Genomic DNA, 24,564 nt, shown 5'->3' on the forward strand with positions numbered 1-24,564 from the left:
GAGCGGGCAAGATGGTGGGCAGGCCCAGAGAATTATGCAGGAAGCTGTGCATCTGACTCCCTTTGGCAGAAAAACTGTCACGCATTAAATGAGCTGCAAGAAGAGGCCGATGAAGGAAATTCTGTCACTAGCAGCGGGAAGGCAAATTGGCTCATTAATGAGTCATTTAAATGCATTATCTCTGTGCCCACCAGGATTTAATGGTGGCTCAGGGATTAAACCAGAACCGCACAGGTTTTCGGTGTCTTCAAAACACTGCCCAGCAAACCCTGTTAGTGTTGCCAGAGAGTCCTCTGTTCATAGGAACTCAGTGCCCAATCAAGGGACCCAGCACTGGGAAGTGGGGTGCCCACTGAAAGCCACCCCCGTCCTCTTTCCTTCCCCCCTCACCAGCGACCCCCTCCTTGCAACCCCATCCCACCCCACTTACCTCTCTCTAGGCTTCCAGTGATGATCCCTGGTGGAGGCTCCAGTGGGTGGCGCTGCAGGTACTCAAGACTCTCTGGTCTCTGATTGGCCGACAGCTCTTGGGGTGGGATATCCACCCTACTTGGGGCATAATCCAAGAGGAGGCCCGACGCATCCAGGTTAGTGCCTGACAACCTAATAATTGCTTCTGACCTCCCACTGGTTCTCCTGGGTGGGACTCTCGTCGTCAACTCTAAATTCTATCCATTATACGTGAATGTTAATATGGACTGTAAGATTGACTTGAGCATTCCTGGGAATTTATAAATATTGAAGCCGAGAAATTTGACGTATACACAAAACAGGCGCAAACTGGGCGGACACATGGCTCCAGGCATTGGTTCACGCTGGCTTGAGGCCCAAGCCTGATTTAATGTGAGACCACATTTAAATGCCGCTGTTGAACTGTCGGCTGGAGATGGGCTCTACATTGCAATTTGCCAATCAGGGAGGGTGCAAAACAGCCAGTTTCAATGCAGGGCAAGGTTTGGGAGCTGGGGTGAGGGAAGAAATGATCCTGGGGGAGACCTCAAATATGCTAGAAACAGGCCTGAGCTTGTTTTGGCCCTGAAGAAGCACTCCTTCTTCTGGGCTCACAAAAATTAAAAGCTAAAAATTTCTTGGGTCTTTTTTTTTAGCAGCCTGAAGTAGTCTCTTTATGGGCCACTCAAGATTTAATACTGTTAGACGGAGCATTTCTGGTGCAAGTTCCATTTGTTTGTATGTGAACTACCATCAGTATAGGATCCTAATTTACAAACTTAAGAAACATAACACCTGTTTCAAGTAAGTATCCTGGATGAGTTAAAGTCACCCAAGTTGACATGGCAAAATCCTGCACAGTTTGGGCATGGCAGATTACATTGCAAAATTTGGAGGTTCAGTATCAATTTTACACTATAAGTACTGAGTTGAATTTCTCCTGCTGCGATTTCCTACTGCTGTTTACCAGCCGATAGCTCCTACTGGAAAGTGCTTATATCTGCGGGTCAAATGGGAATGGAGTTGAACTCCTCTGTAATAGCACTCCTGGTTGACTATCCAGCCATCATGTCCTGTTTAGGCCCAATCAGGAAGCTTTTTTTTAAATTCATTCATAGGATGTGGGCTCCGCTGGCTGGGCCAGCATTTATTGCCCATCCTTAGTTGCCCTTGAGAAAGTGGCGATGAGCTGCCTTCTTGAACCACTGCTGTCCATGTGGTGTGGGTACATCCACAGTGCTGTTAGGGCGGGAGTTCCAGGATTTTGACCCAGCGACATTAAGGGAACGGCGATATATTTCCAAGTCCGGATGATGAGTGACTTGGAGGGGAACTTCCAGGTGGTGGTGTTCCCATCTATCTGCTGCCCTTGTCCTTCTAGGTGGTAATGGATAAGGAAACAAAGGATAGCTGGCACCCTTGCAGTAGTCAACATCTTTGGGGTAGTAAGGCGGGGGAAGTTAGAGTGAAATAAAATCTTTCATCAGCAAATGGCTCTAGGTCGGTGACGTCTAAATAGCACATTTGTAAAATTATACAAATACCACAAAAGTAACAGTAAATAATTACTGGCTTCACTGGTATAATACCCATTTTAATAAAGTGCATAATTTATCTGCCATTTTGAAATGAGCATGATTAACATTATTTGTTAACAATACATTTAATTATCATTCAGTTGTCTGATACAATGAAGTTTTGGTGTGACAACTACATTCCGTGGAAGCAACTGATAGTTTAATTCTATTAAATATAGTAATGGTAACAATTCTAAACTGCACAGTCTGAATAGTTGGATTTTGCCATTAGGGGATGCTCAAGTTCATCAATTCACACTGACCTGTAAAGTATTGTGATTCAGGAGGAAAACTCTGCAGGGCTGGTTTGGAAGGAAGGAGATTAATAGTTGTGGAAGCTGCCAAATTTTTGGAAACACTTTTGTCTTTGCCTTGGCTTTGTCTAAAACAGTAGAAGATTTGTATAAAGGCATCATCAGTTTATTCCCTTCTGCACCACTACTGCAAGAAAAGGCTGACAAATAGATTTGAAACAATAGATATTCATTTATAATCCTTGTTTCACTTCTTAAAAACTGAAACTTGTTAGCAGATATTTGGAAGTTGGCATTCTGTCCTTTCCCCAGTGTTTTGATTTCATTGTCAGCAGCTCACAGTTAACAGAGCAACATGTAAGAGCTCTGCTTCTGACTGGCAGTGTATGTATGTGAAAATGCCAACTGGTACTGAGAGAAATATTATGTTTGGCCAATTTGGCACCATAACAATACTCTATAAAAAGTCTGTCCATTAAATTTAACAAAGGTGTGCTTATTATGTATTTCAATCCCCACAGGTTCAGACATGATTTTTTTTGTGTGTGTGTGTGTGTCTGGACCAAGCATGGTTTTGTTCTTTGTTATTCACCCAGGTATGATTGAACAGTACGTGATGTTTATGCTGACACAGACTGTTTTCTTTAGTTCCAGCAGCAGCTCCTATTTGCCCAGAGAATCGTTATTATACTGTGGGGCGTTCCAGTGCTGCCAATGTGGGATCCAGATTGTTGCAGTCCCGTATCCTGAGCAGCAGCAATCCTGATATTGCAGGCACCCAGGCTTTAGCAGATGAAGAAGTTAAAAATCTTACGTCTTCAAAGGTATGGTGCTAAAATTAGGAGAACCACATTTTAACTAACTTTTTTTAGAAATCTTTTTTTTTTTAAAAAAGACATGAGTGAGTGGAGACCAACTAATCCCATTGCTCTGTAATCCAGACTTTTGAATCATCTCAGTATGCAGATCTATCCCAATCTGAGCACTCACTTCTGGTATCTTCATCACCTTACAACTTAAAGTACATTTCAATTTCAATGCTTCTACTGTTGAAAACTGATGGTGCTTTAATAATAGCTGGAAAATATAACATTGGTATTCATTGCCACCTTTTTGGGTGTAAAGTATACCAATTTAGCACTGAGACAGCCTGCACACAATCTGTACAGATATCGGTCCCTCTGCTAAACTTGAGGCTGCCATATTTTGGTAGCCCTCTTAAAGATGTTCATGAAGGGCAGAACATCATTTAGAAGGCCTCCCTCTACACAATCTGTTCCTGGTGAGCAGGGCAGATATTGGGCCTACCCAATTCAGTGATGCTTGTGGCCATCAACTACAGGTATTTTTTTTTTATATGAAAACAATCCTGTGGAACAAGGAAGAACAAGGTGTTCCCCTTAACTCTACAGTCCTGTTCCTGGTGATCAGCTCTCCTATTGCTCAATTCAACTCTCCATAGGAACATAGAAACAGGAATAGGCCATTTAGCCCCTCAAGCATGTTCCACCATTCAAAGAGATCATGGCTTATCTGCAACCAAACTCCATATATCTGCCTTTGCTCCACACCCTTGGTTAACAAATATCAATATATCTCTGGTTCAAAATTGCCTATTGATCTGGCATCAATTGCTTTTTGCAGTAGAGATTTCTACCCCCCCTGTTGAGCCGAATCTTGTGGAAGAGATGGGAATCTTGGTCATCGGCTGGAGAGCCAGCGAGAACCCCGCGCAGCCTCCTTTTTGGAAGATCTGCTGCATATTGCTCCACTCAAGCACCTGACAGGCCGGTGGTGGGCCTTTCCTCAGAGAGGCCAGATGTTCCATTGAACGGCAGCATCACCAGGGAGGCGGTGGTTGCTGCCGACATGACACCCACCTGAGGCCTAGGATCAATGCTGGGACCCTTGAACATGTACTGAGTGCCTTTGAACAAGGCAGCCCCCTGGGAGACCGCAAGCAACTCACCTGTTTACTTGACATGCTTCCTGTATGACCAGACCCCACCTGCCACTTGGTTCACACCAGTGGCGGCGGGAGGAAATCCTTAAGTGGGCATTAATTGCCCTTCAGATTTTTCTCATTGTTTTCTTAGGTCTCTGAAATGTCTTGAGATGTTTTTCCACATGTAAGGTGCTTTATAAATACAAGCTGTAGTTGATATCATGAAAATCCTATGCCTGGAATTATTAATCTTTTCTGACGTTTAAAGAGTTCCAGAGGTTCATGATAGCTCCAGGTATGGACAAATGTGCAGGGCTATGGTAAGAAGACAGTGGAGTGCTACTAGGTGAATTCCTCCTTCAAAGAGCCAGCACAGACACGACCGGCTGATTGACCTCCTTCAGTGCTGTGACTACTCTATGATTCTATGTAACCTTTTCCCTGTCTGTGCAATTACTTTGTCCTGGACCTTTTACCCCAGGGAATGGATCGAAGTGGTGCCCGGATGTCTTCCTATGTTGAAGTCAGCAGCTACTTCCACAACACTGGTTCAGTTGGACGATCATCAACCAGAAAGGTAGACTGCCACATAGCACAAGGAGATGTTTGTTACACCTGGCAGCACAGCACTTTAAAACCAAATGCAAATAATTGTTCCATGTATGCCTTGCTGCAGCTTTAGTTACTGAATGAACGATGTATAATGTCAACTCATTCTACACTTTGAGACTTCTATGAATATTATAACTTTTTGATGAGGTCTTTCATAGCTTTTTGTGTTCGAATTCTTGGCACAAAAAGCATGTCAGTAAAGATTACTGATGCACAAATAGGTTACATTTTCCAGAAATATTAAACAATTCTTTTTATTTATTGATCATGCATATATAAACAAAAACAGTTTCAATCCCGAAAGAAAATGAACAAGAGAAATGTTTTAAAAATCATCATATGATAGTTCCAAATAACATCAAAGATAAATAATAATGTTAATTATGTATTTGTTACTCAGTTAATTTATGACAGAAGTACTCTTAAATATCATTACCACTTTGATTCAAGAACTTGGTTTCTACAGGATAATTTGTTTAAATTATTGGATAAAACTGTACGTTTGATTCATTACCATTTTAATTTAAATATATGTGCGAGTACAAATATTATTTTCATCCCTCATTTCATCTTAGTACTATGCTTCAACTACCACCAATTACATAAATTAGAGGAACTTGAATACTGTCCTGAGGCAGTCAATGGAGGACAGGAGTAACCAGGCAACAACTTGCCTGCTGGGCCTACCTTCCGTTTCATGTGAATGTGCCTGGCTCCAACTTGACACTTCCACATAGCCATGTAGCTGAGATTGACAATGCAGTATTGTGGGCAGTGCATGCACTATGACCATTGAAGGCACTAACTCAAGTGCCACTGCATATTTTCTTCAAGATGCAGAGCCAACATCCCATCCTTTGTAATACTTTCTCTACTAAATTGTTTCAGTCTCAACAAAAACTCAGGATAGGAACAATTTTTTGGTTATTTCTTGTCATCAGACCTTAACTGAACCTTCTCTCACAAAATGTAATAGACTTTAATTCTTTGGAGGGATTATTTATATTTAACAAAAATCTTCCCATGGTGCATAACCTTTTCTTTTCCATGTGAAGTAAATATTGTCTGCACTAAATAGATTTCTTTTGCTTTTAACTGTGCTAATTACATCACACTTCTTTAGAACTTTGACAGGTCCGTCTACTTATTCTTGGAGTACTGATAGTTACATTGAAGTACGTACTGCTGTATGCTGTTCATTCAGTATCAGCGTAGTTTACAGAGTTGAAATGATAAAATAGAGTTATGAACCTAAATAGACCAATGAAACATCCCTAAATTCAGGATATTGGAATGCGAATGAAAAGCATTGTAGCGCGCATTTAATGTATAATTATTTAATATCAAAAAATAATGGGGTTTGCAAAAAAGCTACTGCATTGATTGTGGGTGACTTTAATCTTCACATCAATTCAACAAATCAAATTGGCAAAGGTAACCCAAGGATGAGTTGGTAGTATTCAGAGTACAGTATATTTGGAACATACCAGGGACCAGGCTATTTTGGACTTGGTAATGTGTAATGAGACAGGATTAATTAAAGATCTCATAGTAAAAGATCCTCTAGGCAAGAGTGACGTTATGATGGAATTTCATATTAATTTTGAGTGAGAAATGTGGTTCCATAACTAGTGCCTTAAACTTAAATAAAGGCAGGTACAAGGGTATAAAGAAAAAGTTCACGAAAGTGGACCAGGTAAATAGGTTAAAAATTAAGACAGTAAAAATATGGCATTCATTCAAGCAGATATTTCATAACTCTCAAAAAAGACATATTCCATTGAGGAAGAAAGACTCTACCAAAAGGATGCACTCTCTGTGTCTAGCCAAGAAAGTTAAGGGTGGTATCAAATTGAAAGAAAAGATATACAATGCTGCATAGATTACAGGCAGGTCAGAAGATTGATTAAGTTTTAGAAACCAGCAAAGGATGGCTGAAAAAGTAATTAAGAGGGAAAAATTGAAGTGTGAGGGGAAACTAGCAAGAAACATAAAACAGACAGTAAAAGGTTGTGTAAGTATATAAAAAGAGAAAGAGTTGCTAAAGTAAGCATTGGTCCCTTAGAGTGTGAGGATTAATAATGGGAGAAACGGAAATGGCAGAGGCTTTGAACAAGTAGTTTGTACCCATCTTTACTTTAGAAGACACAAAGCTTTCCAAGAATAGTAGAAAATAAAGAGGCAAAAGGGAGGGAGGAACTTAAATCATTATCACTAGAGAAAAGATAATGGGAAAACTAATGGAAGTTAAAGCTGACAAGTCCCCTGGACCTGATGGCCTGCAGGTTAGGGTCTTAAAAGAAGTGACTGCAGAGATAGTGGATACATTGGTTGTAATCTTCCAAAGTTGCCTATATTCTGGAAAGGTCAGAGCAGATTGGAAAACCGCAAATGTGACACCTCTGTTCAAGAAAAGAGGGAGACAGAAGACGGAAACTAGGACAGTTAGTCTAACATCTGTTATTGGGAGAATGCTAAAATCCATTATTAAAGAGGTAGTAGCAAGACATCTAGAAAATCATAATACTATCAGGCAGAGTCTACACGGTTTTGTAAAAGGGAAACCATATTTGACAATTTTTTTTAAGAGTTCTTTGAGAATGTAACAAGCAGGTGGAAGAAAGGGGGCCAGTTGATGTACTTGAATTTTTACAAGGTATTCAGTAAGGTGCCACATAAATGATTACTGCGCAAGATAAGAGCTAATGGTGTTCGGGGTGATATATTAGCATGGATAGGGGACTGGCTAACTAACAGGAAATGGATATTCAAGATAAATGGGTCATTTTCAATATGGCAAACTGTAACTAGTGGAGTGCCCCAGGGATCAGTGCTGGGGCCTCAACCATTTATGATCTATGCCAATGAGTTGAATGAAGGGACCATTGTATTGTAGCCAAATATCCTGACAATACATACGAACATACAAACTAAGAGTAGGCCACTCAGCCCTTCAAGCCTGCTCCGCCATTCAGTAAGATCACGGTTGATCTGATTGTAACCTCCCACCTACCCCCCAATAACTTTTCACCCCCTTGTTAATCAAGAACCTATCTAGCTCTACCTTGCAAATATTCAAAGACCCTGATTCCATAGCCTTTTGAGGAAGAGAGTTCCAAAGACTCACGACCCTCTGAGAGAAAAAAATTCCCCTCATCTCTGTCTTAAATGAGCGACCCCTTATTTTTAAACCATGACCCCTAGTTCTAGACTCTCCCACAAGAGGAAACAAGCTCTCCACATCCACTCTGTCAAGACACCTCAGGATCTTAAAAGTTTCGATCAAGTCACCTCTTACTCTTCTAAAATCCAGTGGATACGAGCCTAACCTGTCCGACCTTTCCCCATAAGACAACCCGCCTATTCCTGGTATTAGCCTAGTAAACCTTGAAACAAAGATAGGTAGGAAGTAAGTTGTGAGGAGGATACAAGGAGTCTGCAAAGGGATATAAATAAGTTAAATGAGTGGGTAAAAATTTGGCAGATGGAGTATTATGTGGGAAAATGAGAGATTGTCCACTTTGGCAGGAAGAATAGAGAAGCAGAATATTATTGAAATGAAGAGAGACTGCAGAATGCTGTGGTACATAGGGATCTGGGTGTCCTTGCACATGAATCACAAAATGTCAGCATGCAGGTACAGCAAGTAATTAGGAAGGCAAATGGAACATTGGTCTTTATAGCAAGGGAGATGGAGTTTAAAAGTAGGGAAGTACTGCTACAACTGCACAGGGCTCACAACATTTAAGAAGTATTTAGATGAGCACTTGAAATGACATAGCATACAGGGCTATGGGCCAAGTGCTGGAAAATGGGATTAGAATAGATAGATGCTTGATGGCCAGCATGGACATGATGGGCTGAAGGGCCTGTTTCTGTGCTGTATGACTTTATGACTCTATGGCTTTGGTGAGACTGCATTTAGAGTACTGTGTACAGTTTTTGTTTCCATACTTAAGGAGGGATATACTTGCATTGGAAGCAGTTCAGAGAATGTTCACTAGGTTGATTCCTGGGATGAAGGAATATGGGGAAAGGTTGAGCAGGTCATGGAGTTTAGAAGAATGAGAGGTGATCTTATTAAAATATAAAACATTCTGAGGGGTCCTGACAGGGTAAATGTTCAGGAGGTATTACCCCTTTGGGGAGAGTCAATAAATAGAGGGCACAGTTTAAAATTATGGGATCTTCCATTTAAGATGGCAATAAGGAGGAATTCTTTCTCTCAGAAGGCTGTTAATCTTTGGAATTATCTTGCACAGAGACCAGTGGAGGGTGAGCGATTGAATATATTCAAGGCTGAGTTAGACAGATTTTTGATCTACAAGGCCGTCAAAGGTTATAGGGGTGCAGGCAGGAAAGTGGAGTTAAGGCCACAATCAGACCAGCCATGATGTTAAGAAATTGGAGCCAGAGTAGGCCATTAGGCCCCTCAAACCTGCTCCACCATTCAATATGTTCTTATCATTTTATTCCATCATCCACGTCTTAATATGGTATTAAACATAAAAAGTTTTCCTGTAAATTTGTTCTGCTTTTTTCATCTTGATTGCCACCTTCCAATGCCCTTTGTCACAAAGTCATTCTGATGCCACGTGCAGCAGACTTCATGAATAGAGACAAATGTTTAAAAAAAAGGCTTATATTAAAACAGAAAATGTTGGAAATACTCAGCAGATCAAGCAGTTTCTGTGGAGAAAGAAACAGAGTTAATGCTTCAGGTTGATGAGCTTTCACCAATACTGGAATCAGTTAGAGATATATTAGGTTCTAAGCAAGTACAGAGGCAGGGAAATGGGGAGGGAGAAAGAACAACAGGGAAGCTCTATGATAGGGTGGGAGGCAGGAGATAAAAGCAAAATACTGCAGATGCTGGAAATCTGAAACAAAAACACAAAGTGCTGGAAAAACTCAGCAGGTCTGACAACATCTGTGGTGAGAAAGACAGAGTTAATGTTTCGAGTCCGTTCTGAAGAAGAGTCATACGGACTCCAAATATTAACTCTGTCTTTATCTCCACAGGTGCTGTCAGACCGACTAAGTTTTTCCAGCACTTTTTGTTTTTGTGTGAAAGGCAGGAGAGATTGAATGACGAAAGGGGTGATGAGGCAAGACAAAAGAGGGTGGTAATGGGACTAGGTAGAGGTAGATGTATGTTGTATGGCTTGTTGTGTGAAATTATTATAGGTCTGGCATGAATGACAAATGTATTTCCCCATTGGTTTTAGGGTTATTGTGACACTTGAGCATGTTCCATCCCGAAAACAGTTCTGGAAAATTTCTACGGTTCAGTCCTAGTCAACCAATTTTCCACTTTAATAATGATGTGGTGATATTTGATGAATTTGCCATTAGGCTCCTTTCCCAGTATTCAAAGGGCACAGGCTTGATTGCTCCTTATACCCATAATATAACAGAAAATGAGAAAGTGCATTTTAATAATATTTGCTGTCTAATAACTTCACACCCTATCGAGTGAATGGACTAGTATGCTGTAGTCCTATATAAATACATGTATTAAAATCACTAATACAGAATTAACTGGTGTTTACCCTCCTTTGCCTCCTTTGTTGTTTGTGTGGCAGTCTTCCTTTTGAACACACTCCAAATGTTTTTGTTTTGCTTTAATAACAAACTCTTTCCCCACAGATTAATTTTCTTTCCTCCTCTATTTGTGTACCCCTTGCTGAAGGCACATGTTGAATTTTAAACGTTGGTTCATGTTGCTTAAGAACAAGGATTCATAGTTCTAATCACGTGCTGAACTAAATTCCTTCTGGTAATATAAAAGGGAAGGGTCAGTTGTCAGACCTATTGCATTTATTGTCATGCTTAGTCTTTATTATCAAACAACAGTCAACTCAAATCACCACAGCATTTCAGTTTGGACATGTTCTATCATATCTTCTATGGTAAACTAATGTCACATTAGTTCGGTAGTTAATTAGAATTCTAACTAAGGTATTGCTTCTGTTCTAAGGTGGGCTTATACATTATTTTTAACAGCAATAGATGCAGCTGTTTAGTACTCAGGCAGGATGATCAAACTGCAGAGTTATTATATCAGTTTCTTCTAAAGAAGCAGTGGAATTAGGCCTTGGAAAAAAGATTACTTATTGAATGAGGCTTACTGAGTTCAGAATTGGCTTTCTGACCAGTCCTTCAAACTAGAATACTGGGCATTTTCTGAATTTATCTGTTGTTACCATTCCCACAGAGACCACTAACTTTTTAAAAGAGATTAATTTTCCATACGGCCATCTGAAATAAACCGATGGGCAAGATTTCTCTTTTTAAGACTTTTACTGTAACAAACAAATGAAAATCAACTTGGATCAAACAATAATTAACAGGCAACTGATATAAACTAAAGAAGAAGTTTCATTTCACATGAATTAACTAATGCAAGCGAAATAGGTCTTATGAAATGCTTTTACTTTACACTACAATTCCAGAAAATAAGTAACACTAAAGGAACAGTCACAAAGTTACTCCCAGCTCTCCAGCAAATGTTCACCTCTCCCAGCCACACAGTTGAAACTTTCAGAGTCCTTTGACTATCATTCCACTCCGCCTGAGTTTTTTGGATATGATTATCATCATCAAGACATACCTCGATGACCCTTCCAAGAACCCTATCTATTCTGTTCCCTTTCTTTTGAACAGAAACTGAACACTTAAAACCATCTTGCTTGGTCCTTAACACAATTTTCTCTGCCTTTTCACAGCAAAAGTCTTTTCCCTCTACATCTCAGCAGCAGCTTTTCCTTTATTGTGTGAGAAACTGTGAAAAGGTGCCTAAAAACTACCACCCAGCACTTCAGTGGATTTCTAGTTGAGTTTCTCTCCCATTCCCATTGCAACCTGGGGCACCATTTTCTGGTCAATGAGCAGTGGGGGAGGGGGTCCCGCTCGCCAATGCGTAAAATGACGCATGGTGATGTCCGGCGTGCGTCCCAACATCGGCGTACGTCCCAACATCACCGTGCATCATTTAGATTGTCAGTTCAGTGGATGCGCAGCCGAGCCAGTTGCATGCCCACAGAACTGTTAAAGGCCTATTAAGGCCATTTAAATAATCATTAACTCAATTAAATGAACTGCCCCACCCAACCTTAAGGTTGGCGGGCAGGCGAAGAGCCCAGGCGGCCTTCGCATTTTTCATGAAACCTCATCCACGGGCGAGATGAGGTTTCATGAAGTGTTTTAGAATTTAGTAAAAATTATTTTAAAAATTCATTGACATGTCCAACTCATGTGACATTGTCACATGAGGGGACATGCTTTAAAAGATTTTTTTTTCTTAATTTAAATTTTAAAACCTTAAACTGATCTCCCTGAGGTACCTCCGTGTTTCAGGGAGATTTCTGCACTCTTTCGCGCACATGCCATTCAGAGAATCCACCCCCCCCCCCCCCCCCCCCCCCCCCCCCCCCCCCCCCCCCCCCCCCCCCACCCGCACAGGGAGCGTTCAGAGCTTCCTGGCACGTGCCTTAATTGGCCCACCAGTACAACTCCCTCAATGGGGGGAAATGCTGCCCCTGAAGTTACTTGGGCACTTCTCCAAATTGAGAAGTTTACCAGGAATTCTAATTAGTCATTCCTTTCTAGCATTCTTGTTTTACTTTGAGTTAAAGATACATTTTAAAACATAATTGTCTTGTAAAGCTCAGCATTCATAACACTGTTGCAGAAATCTGACCACCCACTCCTGTTACCACAGTTCGAGTGGCAGTAACCCTGAGATCATTGAGGGCCCAAGGTGTACAGATGGAGGAAAATGTGGGCCAAGGCCCAAAACCAATTTTCATCTTTTCTCCTGGGGACTATTTGATCCATTTTAACTCAATCTCTGCTTTATCAGATGATGCAGTGGCAGTCCCCGGCAACACCACCAGTATTTCTTGGCTTTACCATGAAAGGCTCCCGCTTACTGGTGGGGATTCCATCAGGAAGTTGCCTAGCATCCATAATGACCCTTCAGCCAGACAAATGGGCTGGGGTTGCAGAAAGGTTCAAGCAGTGATGAAGCCTGGCACTATCATGATAAAAGAACCCTAGCCCTAGTTAATTTACAATATTGCTGCAGATCTACACATTGTTACACATATAAGCAAATGCTGATTTGGAGAATAAGGTGAACATTCTTCACTGTGAGCTGGAGGTGCAATAATATAAAGAATATCTTATGTATGTACAAAATTATTTGTCAATTTGTCTTCTAGATTTTTTAAGAAGAGAATGATTGGAATAAATATAGAAATAAGTTTTTAAGTTCAAATCTTTTTGAACATATGATGTCTTAGATAATTAATGTGGTATTTATTAAGAAAAATTAGAAATATCGTACAATGATGTCAAGAGTTCAATAATTTTCTGTGGCTGTTGCTACCTTCAAGTACAAGGAAAGGAGGGGAATTATGACTTCTAAGAAAGGTCATTCCTTTTTCTGCACCATTTGTAAAATCTTGTTTTTCATTATTATCCAGCAATTTCATGAAGAGCTAGCATTGCAGATGGTCGTGAGTACGGGAATGGTGAGGGAAAATGTCTTCAAGTATACCTGGTTCTTCTTTGAGCTTTTGGTAGGTCCACTTCAATTTCTCAGAAACCAATTAGTGTCATTGTAAACTATTTCACACAGATGTATTTTGAAAATGCTAGGTCGTGTCAATTCCTCTTTCCAAACCTGTAGCTCTCTTTTTGTTTTCCCTCTCACTATCCAGTCATCCTTCCCTACCAATTTGATTTGCACCAATTGTTTTCTTGTCTTTCCTGTTTTTTTCTCCTATAATCCTTTTCCATGATACATGTCCCCCACCCCTACATCTTGTTCACTGTAGCTTTTCTGTTTCATCTGAATCTGTATCAATGAAGTGTGCCTTTTTCTTAAATCTTGTAATGGAGTTGCACATGAGGCCACGTTCATCATCTTTCTATCATCTGTTATCCATCATCTGTCTTTCACAAGTCCTGTGGTGATGGGCGAGTGATGTAGCAGCAGGTGTGGATTCACTTGGAGTTGTTGCCATGAACCTGCACAGAAGCTGCACACTGGCAGCTCAGGACACAGGGTCGGTTTTCACAGGACGGAAGCAGAAGTGAAACTTGGCAACCCCCTGAGCAACCCTTTTTAAGGCCACACTGCTCACCCCCCTAGTATGAGGGAGGGGTTAGAAAAGGTGCCCTAAGCATTGTCACTTCCCTGGCTAGCAGGCCGCAGCTGGCAGAGATCCCATTCACACACTTTCAAAAAAGAAAGTAAAGTTGACACGGGTCACCATTGGTGCATGGGATATGCACACCATCATGGCAACATCACAGCCGACAGACCTGAGAGGAGAACTGCTCTTGTTGATAGAGAGCTGGCTAGATACATCATCCTGATCAGTGCTTTCAGTGAAATTAGCCTACCTGAGGAGAGTTGGCTCAAGAAAATCAATGCAGCTTACAAATTCTTTTGGAGTGGCCATGGAAAAGAAGAATGGCACAAAGCTGGTGTAGGCTTTGCTGTCATAAGCAATCTTGTCAATAAGCTGTATTTCCTCCCCAATTTGATTGTGCTTAAACTCCCCTGCATATAATGATATGCATTATAATGTATTATAATGAGGTTCCTGATGTCCAATGGCGGGAAACGTGGCCTGCCATTGGTGGGCTAAGCGGACGATCACAAACTGGTTTCACGCCATCATGAAACTGATTTCGCCATATTGTCCGTTTAAACCACCGAACACGCCCGATGTCGGTGGGCACGGAAAATCCCAGCCCATGTGCGGGCAGGGGGTCATTCGAAAAAACGGGGTTGGCAGTTGTAACAGCAATGGTCTCCTCTTTCTGAAGATATGTTCTGAACATGAGCTCTTAATCATCAACACAGTTTCTCACCTCCCTAATCGAAACAAGACATCTTGGATGCACGCCCATTGTATGAATTGGCATATAATCAACTATGCCATCAACAGGCACATGTGCATGTAACAAAAACCATGTGTGGCACTGACTGCTGTACTGACCACCATCTCACCATTTCAAAGTTAAATATCAAGATCTGCCCACAAAACAAGGCCAAATTTTGGAAAGATGGACCGAGCACTTTAAGTACATTCTCACTGGCCTTCATCCATCAGTGAAGAAGCAATCAACTGTTCCATCAACAGCTCTCTTGATGACCCTCCCACGCTATAAGAAATAACGAACGCAATCAAACTTCTGTCTATCCAACTGAGGTCTACTAGGCTGGAGGTCAATTCCTATTCAAGAAACTCAATGAATTCTTTCAATCTATATGGGAGCAAGGAATCATCCTGAAAAAATAAAAAGATGCCTCCACTGTCCACCTGCACAAGCAGAAAGGAGCCTACCAACCTTGCAACAATCATAGAGGAATCTTACTCCATCGCCCCATTACCCTGTCAGGTGGACATAAATGATCACATTGCACTATTTTGAAGAAGAGCAGGGGAGTTATCCCAAATGGACTGGGATTTGTCCTTCAAGCAATATCACATAAAAAATAGTAGTGTGATTTTTGTGTTTAATGTTTATGCTTTTTTGCAAAAGGACATTTTAGTTCAAAAGAATTGTTATATAAAACCTGACAGTAGGGTGTGCTAAGTCCCAGATGTATCGCCCTCTGGTGGAGAATAAGGAATAAAGGAATCTTCTGTTTTTCACAAAGGAAGCTGAGATTCAGAAGCAGAAAGCTGTGTGTGTGTATTCTTAATTGTTAAGAAGTGACAAAACATTTCAAGTGGTCATTTTCTCATTGTTGTTTGGATCTTCCTGTACACGTCTTTGCTATCAAGTTTCCTATGTTAAATCAGTGACTACATTTCAAAAGTAATTAATTGACTGTAAATTACTCTGCGATGCCCTGAAGTGGTAAAGTGGATTCTATAAACGCAAGTTCATTCTTCCTTATTTATTAGTGATTTTGCTGATTTGTGAATTCACAAATGTTCTTATAATGATTCTAGAAAACATTTTTGTTATAAATGAAAGGTTAAAAGCATGGCTCAGTACCATTGCCAGGCAGACAAGCAGGATTCTTCCAGAAAACAACGCTTTTCAGATCGCTTCAAAGATGACATCACCACTATTGTCAATGTTGTTACTGCAGAGATTGCTACAATTCTTGTGAAACAGCAAAAGGTAGATTTTTTTAAAAATATGTGTTTTGTATAGAACTGTTTAAAGAGGCAGTGTCACCAAAATAAAATAACATGTCAGACAGTTAGCATTCTCAGTTATAGCCCTTTTTTCCACACCCCCTCCCCAACCACAGTGCGTGCAATATAAAGGGTGGCAGAGTTAAAATATTGGGATCAAGCAAACCAATTGTATTTCTATCAGTTTAAATGTTTACAAACCCAAATCAGGCCAAATGATATTTGTCCTTCAAGCAATATCACGTAAAAAATAGTAGTGTGATTTTTGTGTTTAATGTTTATGCTTTTTTGCAAAAGGACATTTTAGTTCAAAAGAATTGTTATATAAAACCTGACAGTAGGGTGTGCTAAGTCCCAGATATATCGCCCTCTGGTAGGTGGGGACCTAATTAACATTTAAAGGTTGAGGCCCGATTTCATCATCAGCATTGTTGCTTAAATTTAATTGTGAGTGAGCTGTTGGCTTCCTGGCAGCAGATTCAAAGTGGGAGGTGCTGACTTCCTAAAGTAAGTAAGGAAGATCAGTATCTCTTAGCCTCCTTGTGGGCCAAGGGGAACAGGAGTGCTTCCCTCAGGCCTAATATGGAGGCTTTTGCCTCCTTCCACACCAAATATTTACCTGGAGCCTTCTCCCCCCTACTGACAGGACCCCAGGTAGGTGCTCCTGTTGATATTTAACTCTTCTGCTCAGTGGGTAGGCAGTCAATCCGGTCAGCTAGGATTCTGCACAAAATTATCCAAATAAAGCCTTTCCATTGAGATGAGCAGGGCCTCCAGACCCCCAGCTCTTTGCCAGGTACAATGGTCCTCCTCAGCCCCCTTGCCTCCCCCTGACTATCGAGGTCATGGTGATTGAAAGAATTACTTAAGAAATAAATCAAAGGTGTCACAAAAATCTTTGAAACCTTAGGAGGCATTTTGTCAGGCAGTAAAGTATTGATTTTCATTTTCTTAATTTTAGGAAGCAGAACAAGCAGAAAAGATCAACGTAAGCCTGGCATTTTTCCTGTATGACCTCCTCTCCCTCATGGACCGTGGCTTTGTATTTAATCTCATTAGAAACTATTGCTGCCAGGTAAGCAACCTGTCCTCTCATTGCATTTCTGGTGTACAAGTATTAAGACATTCAAGATAAAATATATTCTTCACACAACAATGACTCAGGCACTAAGTTGCATCTTTACAACGAATATTTAGAGACATCTGTTGAAAAATGATCAAATGCCTAAATCATATGTTTCGTGGAATGACACCATGAAATACTGATATACAACTGCCTAGTAGGTTGATCAGAAATTGCTCTCTCGGTTATTTTGCTGGTGACATTGACAATTTACTTTAATGCTCCTGCAAAAACATTGGAGAGAGGAATTTTAGACAAACCATTAGTGCCCCATGATGTAAATTCAGGGACTTGGTAATTTCTACAGTAGGCTTTTTGCCTTTTTCATATATTTTTATCCCATTATTAAATTTCCATTTTTAAAAAGAGGTTTGTCTCATTTTTGTTTCTATGCGGGCCAACTACTCCAGCCCAGGGAGCACACGGATAACCTATTCCCAATGACCCTATCAAAACTGGCTTGTAATCAACTTGTGGGAGATACTGCAGAATAGTCTGCTTTCCTTCCATTCCTGCAGGGATCCCTCCTTGATGACCTGGAGAGAACTGGAAGCTTAGCTAAGCTTAGCTGTTTATAGATTATGACTGATTTGCCATATCATGGCTGTATTCCATTCAAAAAAATACAGTCACAATTCACTGCCTATTAAAACTTTATTTAAATAACACGCACTGGTGCATCTTGGGGCTGAAATTTCCTCCAGGATGAATTGTGCCACCAGAGGAAGGTCAGGCCAGGACATCTGGCCATCACATTGCTCTTGGCATTACCCCAATCCACTCTCCCAGCCTTGGGGCTCATAATTGATGTAGAATGGGCTCAGGGTGAGAGTCCACTGCTGCTGTCTAGGAAAATGAGGCAGTATTGCAGTGGGAAAGCAGCCAGTTTTCCAGGCTCCACCTTTTCCCTCCCCCCACTCCACTTCATTTATCCGTGATAGGTGATCACCAGGCAGTGGATGACTTCCCCGCTGGAACGGGTGAATGATGATTCCTTGCTGTTCTTCCAATAGTAGTCAGTCTTCCAACCCTATTTGTCTTTATTTTCTTTTGCTATGCTGCCCAGTTTTTGAGTAGGAAAATTGGGAAAAATTGAGCCCTTAACCTTTGGTCCTCTACCATATGGACCAGGTGGCTGCCAGGATTCAATTCTGATCAATGTTGAGTGCATGAGTTTCTGCTATGGTGTTCTTAGGGTACAAGAATTAGCTGCATCATCCTTGGAATAGAGAGGCAAGAGATCAGCCAGAATTCCAGCTCCGGATCACTTTCCAGTAATCCATGCTGACAAGTATGTAGATGAATAACGTGACAGCATCACTGTCCAGTTTCACACAGAAATAGCCACTTGGTGAAGTCCTGGGCAGCTGCTAGAGGAAAGAAAGTGGACAAAATTCAAAAGCAAATTAAAAACAACGGACCACCTATACAAACAGAATATTGTATTGGTTTCATTAACATTATTTTGAACCCACTCTGCTGCAGCTGTCAGTAAAACTGCAATCAATGCCCACCCTCATTTCTATGCGACTGGAGTTCCTGAGGATCCTCTGCAGCCATGAACACTATCTCAGCCTGAATCTTTTCTTCATCACAAATCTCTCTGCACCAGCTTCCCCATGTCTCTCAATATCATCACAGGTAAAGACAGTCATGCATCAAATTCAGACTATATTGTTTTGTGAATCTTACTGTGCCTTTGCTTGGTTGACATTGCATATGGTAAGTGTTTTCTGTGTAATATGTTCCATTAACACAGATGGACAAACTTCAATCTTGTGCATTTATTTATCAGCTGGAGCTTTGAGATCCAGGCAATATTTTCCTCTTTTGTTGAAACCCAAAATAGAGGTGTGATTAATGACCAATATTGAAGGTGTCTCTTGCTATTGGGTTTCCTCTTGCCAAGCACTTAGCGTACTGCTGGTTTTACAATTCTCAAGCCGGCCATATGGCTTGCCTAACTGGCAAAGAAGTCAATGGAGTCTAGACAACAGGATGAGAGCAAAGACCAGTACTTGCAGGTAATGTTCATGAATCCTGGTCTACCGACCAGGACATGTAGGTGTTTGATAGTTTAGTGGAAATATGCATAGGTTTCCCCTTGTCCATAAACCCACATTTTGGGTTTTGATGAAAGAGGAAAATACTGCCTGGATCTCAAAGCTACAGTTGATGAATAAATGCACAAGACTGGAGTTTGTCTATCTCTATGAAGGGAACATAATGCACAGAAGACACTTAACATACACAAGGTCTCATTACCACCATCAACATGCATTTGTATAGTGCCTTTAATGTAGAAAAGTATCCCAAAGTACCACACAAAGGCATAATCAGATAAATTGGAAACAAGCTAAAGAAGGAAAAATTCAGAGATGAGATCAAAAAACTTGATGAAAGTAGTAGATTTCAATGAGGATCTTAAAAGAGGAGATGGGTGTTGGCAGGTTTGGCGGGAGGTGGGGGTGGGTGGGGAAATTCAAGGGGTAAGGCTAAGATTGCTAAAGGGATAGCTGCCAATGAAGGGGCAAAAGCAGGGGGAATGTGCCAGATGACAAAGTCAGAGGAAGGGAGAGTTCTAGAACTAGTTGTAGGGCTAGAGGAGTGTACAGATTTGGCCCCACAAAAATTACAAACACCCTAGACTACCCCTACCATGATTTTCTTTTATTAATTGATGGGATGTGGGCATCGCTGGCTAGGTCAGCACTTAATGCCCATCCCTAATTGCCCGTGAGAAGGTGGTGGCAAGCTATCTCCTTGAACCACTGCAATCCATGTGGTGTAGGTACATCCACTGTGCTGTTAGCAAGGGAGTTCCAGGATTTTGACCTAGCAACATTGGAGGAATGGTGATATAGTTCCAAGTCAGGATGGTGAGTGAGTGGCTTGGAGGGGAACTTCCGGGTGATTTGTATAGTGCCTTTAATTTAGAAAAGTGTCCCAAAATGCCATACAGAGGCACAATCAGATAAAATGGATGCCAAGCTAAAGAAGGAAAAATTCAGAGATGTATGTGTCTGTACCCCTTGTGCTTCTAGATGGTAGTTGGTGTGGATTTGGATGTTGCTGTCTAAGGAGGTTTGGTGAGTTCCTGCAGTGCATCTTGTAGACAGTGCACACTGCTGCTACTGTGCGTTGATGGTGGAGGGAGTGAAAGTTTGTGGATGGGGTGCCAATCAAGTGGGCTGCTTTGTCCTGGATGGTGTCAAGCTTCTTGAGTGTTGTTGGAGCTGCACTCATCCAGAAAAATGGAGAGTATTCCATCACATTCCTGACCTGGGCCTTGTAGATGGTCGATAGGCTTTGGGGAGTCAGAAGGTGAATTATTTGCTGCAAGATTCCAAGCCTCTGACCTGCTCTTGTAGCCAGAGTTTTTATATGGCCAGTCCAGTTCAGTTTCTGGTTAATAGTAACCCCCATGATGTTGACAGTGGGGGATTCAGCGATGGTAATGCCATTGAATGTCAAGGGACCATGGTTAGATTCTCTCATGTTGGAATTGGTCCTAACCTGGCAGTTGTTTGGTGCATCTGTTACTTGTCACTTGTCAGCCCAAGCCTGGATATTGTCCAGTTCTTGCTGCATTTGGACATGGATTGCGAATCCTCCCCAGGTTTTACTTTGCAGTTGGGCTGATATTCCACAGGTCTGAATCCAGTGACCTGCATCAGGATGTCTGTTTGGGGCTGACAGCTTGCTGGTTCCATTTAACTGACGACTATGCCTCAAAATGGCTCTGGCCCTTAGCCTCAGGTAATGGTGGTCTGCAGGTACATTTTACCAGTTAGCCATTGAAAAGTTATCACCAACCTCACCTACTTTGTGATAAACAGTACAGTGTCCAGCTCTGGTCGTAATATTATATAAAGGACATAGAGGCACTGATGAGGGTGCAGAGAAAATTTACAAGTATGATCTCAGAAATGCTTTTCTCACTTGAAAGTACAAAGCTGAAAGGTGACCTAATAGAGGGCTTGAAAATTATGAAAGATTTTGTAAGAGTGGATACAGAGAGAATGTTGCCTCTTGTGGGGAAGAGCATATCTAAAATCCATCAATATAAGATAGCCATCAAGAAATCCAACAGGCAATTCTGAAGAAACTTCTTCACCCAAAAATGGTAAGAATGTGGAACTCACTTCTACAGGGAGAGGTTAAAACAAATAGTATAAATCCATTCAAGGTGAAACTAGACAAGCATATGAGGGAAAAGGGAATAGATTGTAACAATTATAGATTTAGATGAGGAAAGATGGGAGGAGGCTTGAGTGGAGCATAAACACTGGCATGGACTGGTTGGGACGAATGGCCTGTTTCAGTGCCATATATCCTGTGTGATCCTATGTAAATTTATGGCTGTTATTAATTTTGTTTTCCTATCATTTATTGACGGAACAATATGTAAAATGTGGCTAGTTGTTCTTTGTCTAGTTATGTGAACTTACTACATCCTGCAGTAAATACTAGCCTTGCAGGTCATTTTTATATTACTTATTGTTTGTGATTGTTTCTTTTATGTGACATTAATTGGCTTTTCTTCAGACATGGAAAGTAAATTAAACTTTGATTTTAGATGAGATTGTTTTTCTCAATTTGTATGTTAATATCTTTGATTATTTCATTTTTATTGAACAGAACTCTAGTTCATCTTCAAGTGTTCAAGACCAAAAAATTGCCAACATGTTTGAGCTTTCAGCTGACTACCGTCAGCAGCACTTTCTGACTGGGCTTCTCTTCACTGAACTTGCAGCAGCCCTGGATGCTGAAGTAGATGGGTATGGCTTTTAAGCTCTGTTTCCAATGTGTAGAAGGGATTTCTGCATTTCAGTGAAACAAATGAGTTCTATGTAACAGACTCACATGATGCCCAAGGTGTGATGAGTAGAATTTATTGGTGCTCCAACACAATATGCCACAGAATTATATTAACTCCAGTTCATTCCAACAATGAGTCCTCAACTGTGGTACAAATTACAAGTTAGGTGCTTCTCAGCAGCAGGGAAGAGGAATCGAAAGGAGCCACCCTGGGGGATCTGCACCCTTCCAAATGATCAATCGAAGATCAACATTGACAAAGGCTTGGGTGCAGGTAAAGAACAGTGGGTGGCAAAGGGAGACAGCAGCAAAGAAAGCAGAATACATAACTAGAAATGTTGGGGAACACAGGGTTTAGTGAGAGGGAGGAACTGAAAGAAATCAGTATTAGAAGGGAAATAGTGTTGGAGAAATTGATGGGATTGAAGGCCGATAAGTCCCCATGGCCTGATAACCTACATCCCAGAGTACTTAAGGAAGTGGTTGTAGAAATAGTGGATGCATTGGTGGTCATCTTCCGAGATTCTATAGACTCTGTAACAGTTCCTACAGTTTAGAGGGTAGCTAATGTAACCCCACTTTTTAAAAAGGGAGGTAAAGAGAAAACAGGGAATTATAGACCAGTCAGCCTGACATCAGTAGTGGAGAAAATTCAAAGAGTCCATTATAAAAGATTTAATAGCTGAGCACTTGGAAAACAGTGGCAGAATCAGACAGAGTCAGCATGGATTTACTGAAAAGGAAATCATGCTTGACAAATCTACTAGACTTTTTCGAGGATTTAACTAATAAAGTTGATGAGGGGGAGCCAGTGGATGTGGTTTATTTGGACTTTCAGAAGGCTTTCGACAAAGTCCCACATAAGAGATTGGCGTGTAAAATTAAAGTGCATGGGATTGGGGGTAGTGTATTGAGATGGATAGAAAACTGGTTGGCAGACAGGAAACAAAGAGTAAGAATAAGCGGGTCTTTTTCCGAATGGTAGGCAGTGACTAGTGGGGTACTGCAGGGATCGGTGCTGGGACCCCAGCTATTCACAGTATATATTAATGAGGGAACTAAATGTAATATCTCCAAATTTGCAGATGACACTAAGCTGGGTGGGAGGGTGAGCTGTGAGGAGGATGCAGAGATGCTTCAGTGTGATTTGGACAAGCTGAGTGAGTGAGCAAATGCATAGCCGATGAAGTAAAATGTGGATAAATGTGAGGTTATCCACTTTAGTAGCAAAAACAGGAAGGTAGATTATTATCTGAATGGCTATAAACTGAGAGAGGGGAATGTGCAATGAGACCTGGGTGTCCTCGTACACCAGCCACTGAAGGTAAGCATGCAGCAGGCGGTAAAGAAGGCAAATGGTATGTTGGCCTTCATAGAGAATTCGAGCAGGGGTGTCTTGCTGCAATTATACAGGGTCTTGGTGAGACCACACCTGGAATATTGTGTGCAGTTTTGGTCTCCTTATCTGAGGAAGGATGTCCTTGCTATAGAGGGAGTGTAGCAATGGTTTCCCAGACTGATTCCTGGGATGGCAGGACTGACACATGAGGAGAAATTGAGTCAGTTAGGATTATATTCGCTGGAGTTCAGAAGAATGAGGGGGATCTCATAGAAACCTATAAAATTCTAACAGGACTGGACAGGGTAGATGCAGGAAGGATGTTGGTGAGAGAGTCCAGAACCAGGGGTCACAGTCTGAGGATATGAGGTAGACCATTTAGGACTGAGATGAGGAGAAATTTCTTCACCCAGAGAATGGTGAGCCTGTGGAATTCACTACCACAGAAAGTACTTGAGGCCAAAGCATTGCATGTTTTCATGAAGGAGTTAGATATAGCTCTTGGGGTGAAAGGGATCAAAGGATGTGGGGAGAAAGCGGGAGCAAGCAATTGAGTTGGATGATCAGCCATGATCATAATGAATGGTGGAGCAGGCTCGAAGGGCCAGATGGCCTACTCCTGCTCCTATTTTCTATCTTTCTATGTAGAATATGATTCAAATTAATGTATTACTGGGGGAAGGAGACAGAAAAATGTGACCAAGAAAGTACTGCTGGATTTCAGAGACCAGTCTGGGACCTGGGTGTCCTTGTTCATAAGTCACTGAAAGCTAACATTTGGTGCAGCAAGCAATTAGGAAAGTAAATGGTATGTGGGCCTTTATTGCAAGAGGGTTTGAGTACAGGATTAAAGAAGTTTTGCTGCAATTGTATAGAGTCTTGTTGAGATCATACTTGGAGTATTGTGTAAAGTTTTGGTCTCCTTACCTAAGGAAAGATGTACTTGCACCAGATGGAGTGCAACAGATGTTCACCAGGCTGATCCCTGGGATGGTTGGATTGTCCTATGAGAAAAGATTGTGCAGACTGGGCCTATATTCTTAAAGTTAGAAGAATGAGAGTGATCTCATTGAAGCGTACAAAATTCTTACAGGGCTCAACAGGGTAGATGCAGGAAGGATGTTTCCCCTGGCTGGGGAGGGGTCTAGAACCAGGGTACAGAGTCTGAGAATAAGACGTAGCCATTTAGGACTGAGGTGAGAAGGAATTTCTTCACTCAGAGGGTGGTGAATCTTTGGAATTCTCTTCGGCAGAGGGCTGTGGAGGTTCAGT

At 41.3% G+C, this 24,564-nt stretch overlaps 1 protein-coding gene across 3 annotated transcripts in view; it reads left to right on the forward strand.

Moving 5' to 3' along the window:
• dock8 (dedicator of cytokinesis 8) overlaps positions 1-24,564 on the forward strand; it is a 312,431-nt gene that overhangs the window by 229,802 nt on the left and 58,065 nt on the right. For all 3 annotated transcript variants that reach the window (XM_041186616.1, XM_041186617.1, XM_041186618.1), the window contains 7 exons: positions 2,930-3,105; positions 4,708-4,803; positions 13,328-13,423; positions 15,843-15,992; positions 16,971-17,084; positions 18,618-18,773; positions 21,774-21,913. In XM_041186616.1, the coding sequence (XP_041042550.1) occupies positions 2,930-3,105; positions 4,708-4,803; positions 13,328-13,423; positions 15,843-15,992; positions 16,971-17,084; positions 18,618-18,773; positions 21,774-21,913 (928 nt within the window). The remainder of the gene's footprint in view (positions 1-2,929; positions 3,106-4,707; positions 4,804-13,327; positions 13,424-15,842; positions 15,993-16,970; positions 17,085-18,617; positions 18,774-21,773; positions 21,914-24,564) is intronic.

This window comes from Carcharodon carcharias, chromosome 4, assembly GCF_017639515.1.
Source record: "Carcharodon carcharias isolate sCarCar2 chromosome 4, sCarCar2.pri, whole genome shotgun sequence".
Taxonomy (NCBI): domain Eukaryota; kingdom Metazoa; phylum Chordata; class Chondrichthyes; order Lamniformes; family Lamnidae; genus Carcharodon; species Carcharodon carcharias.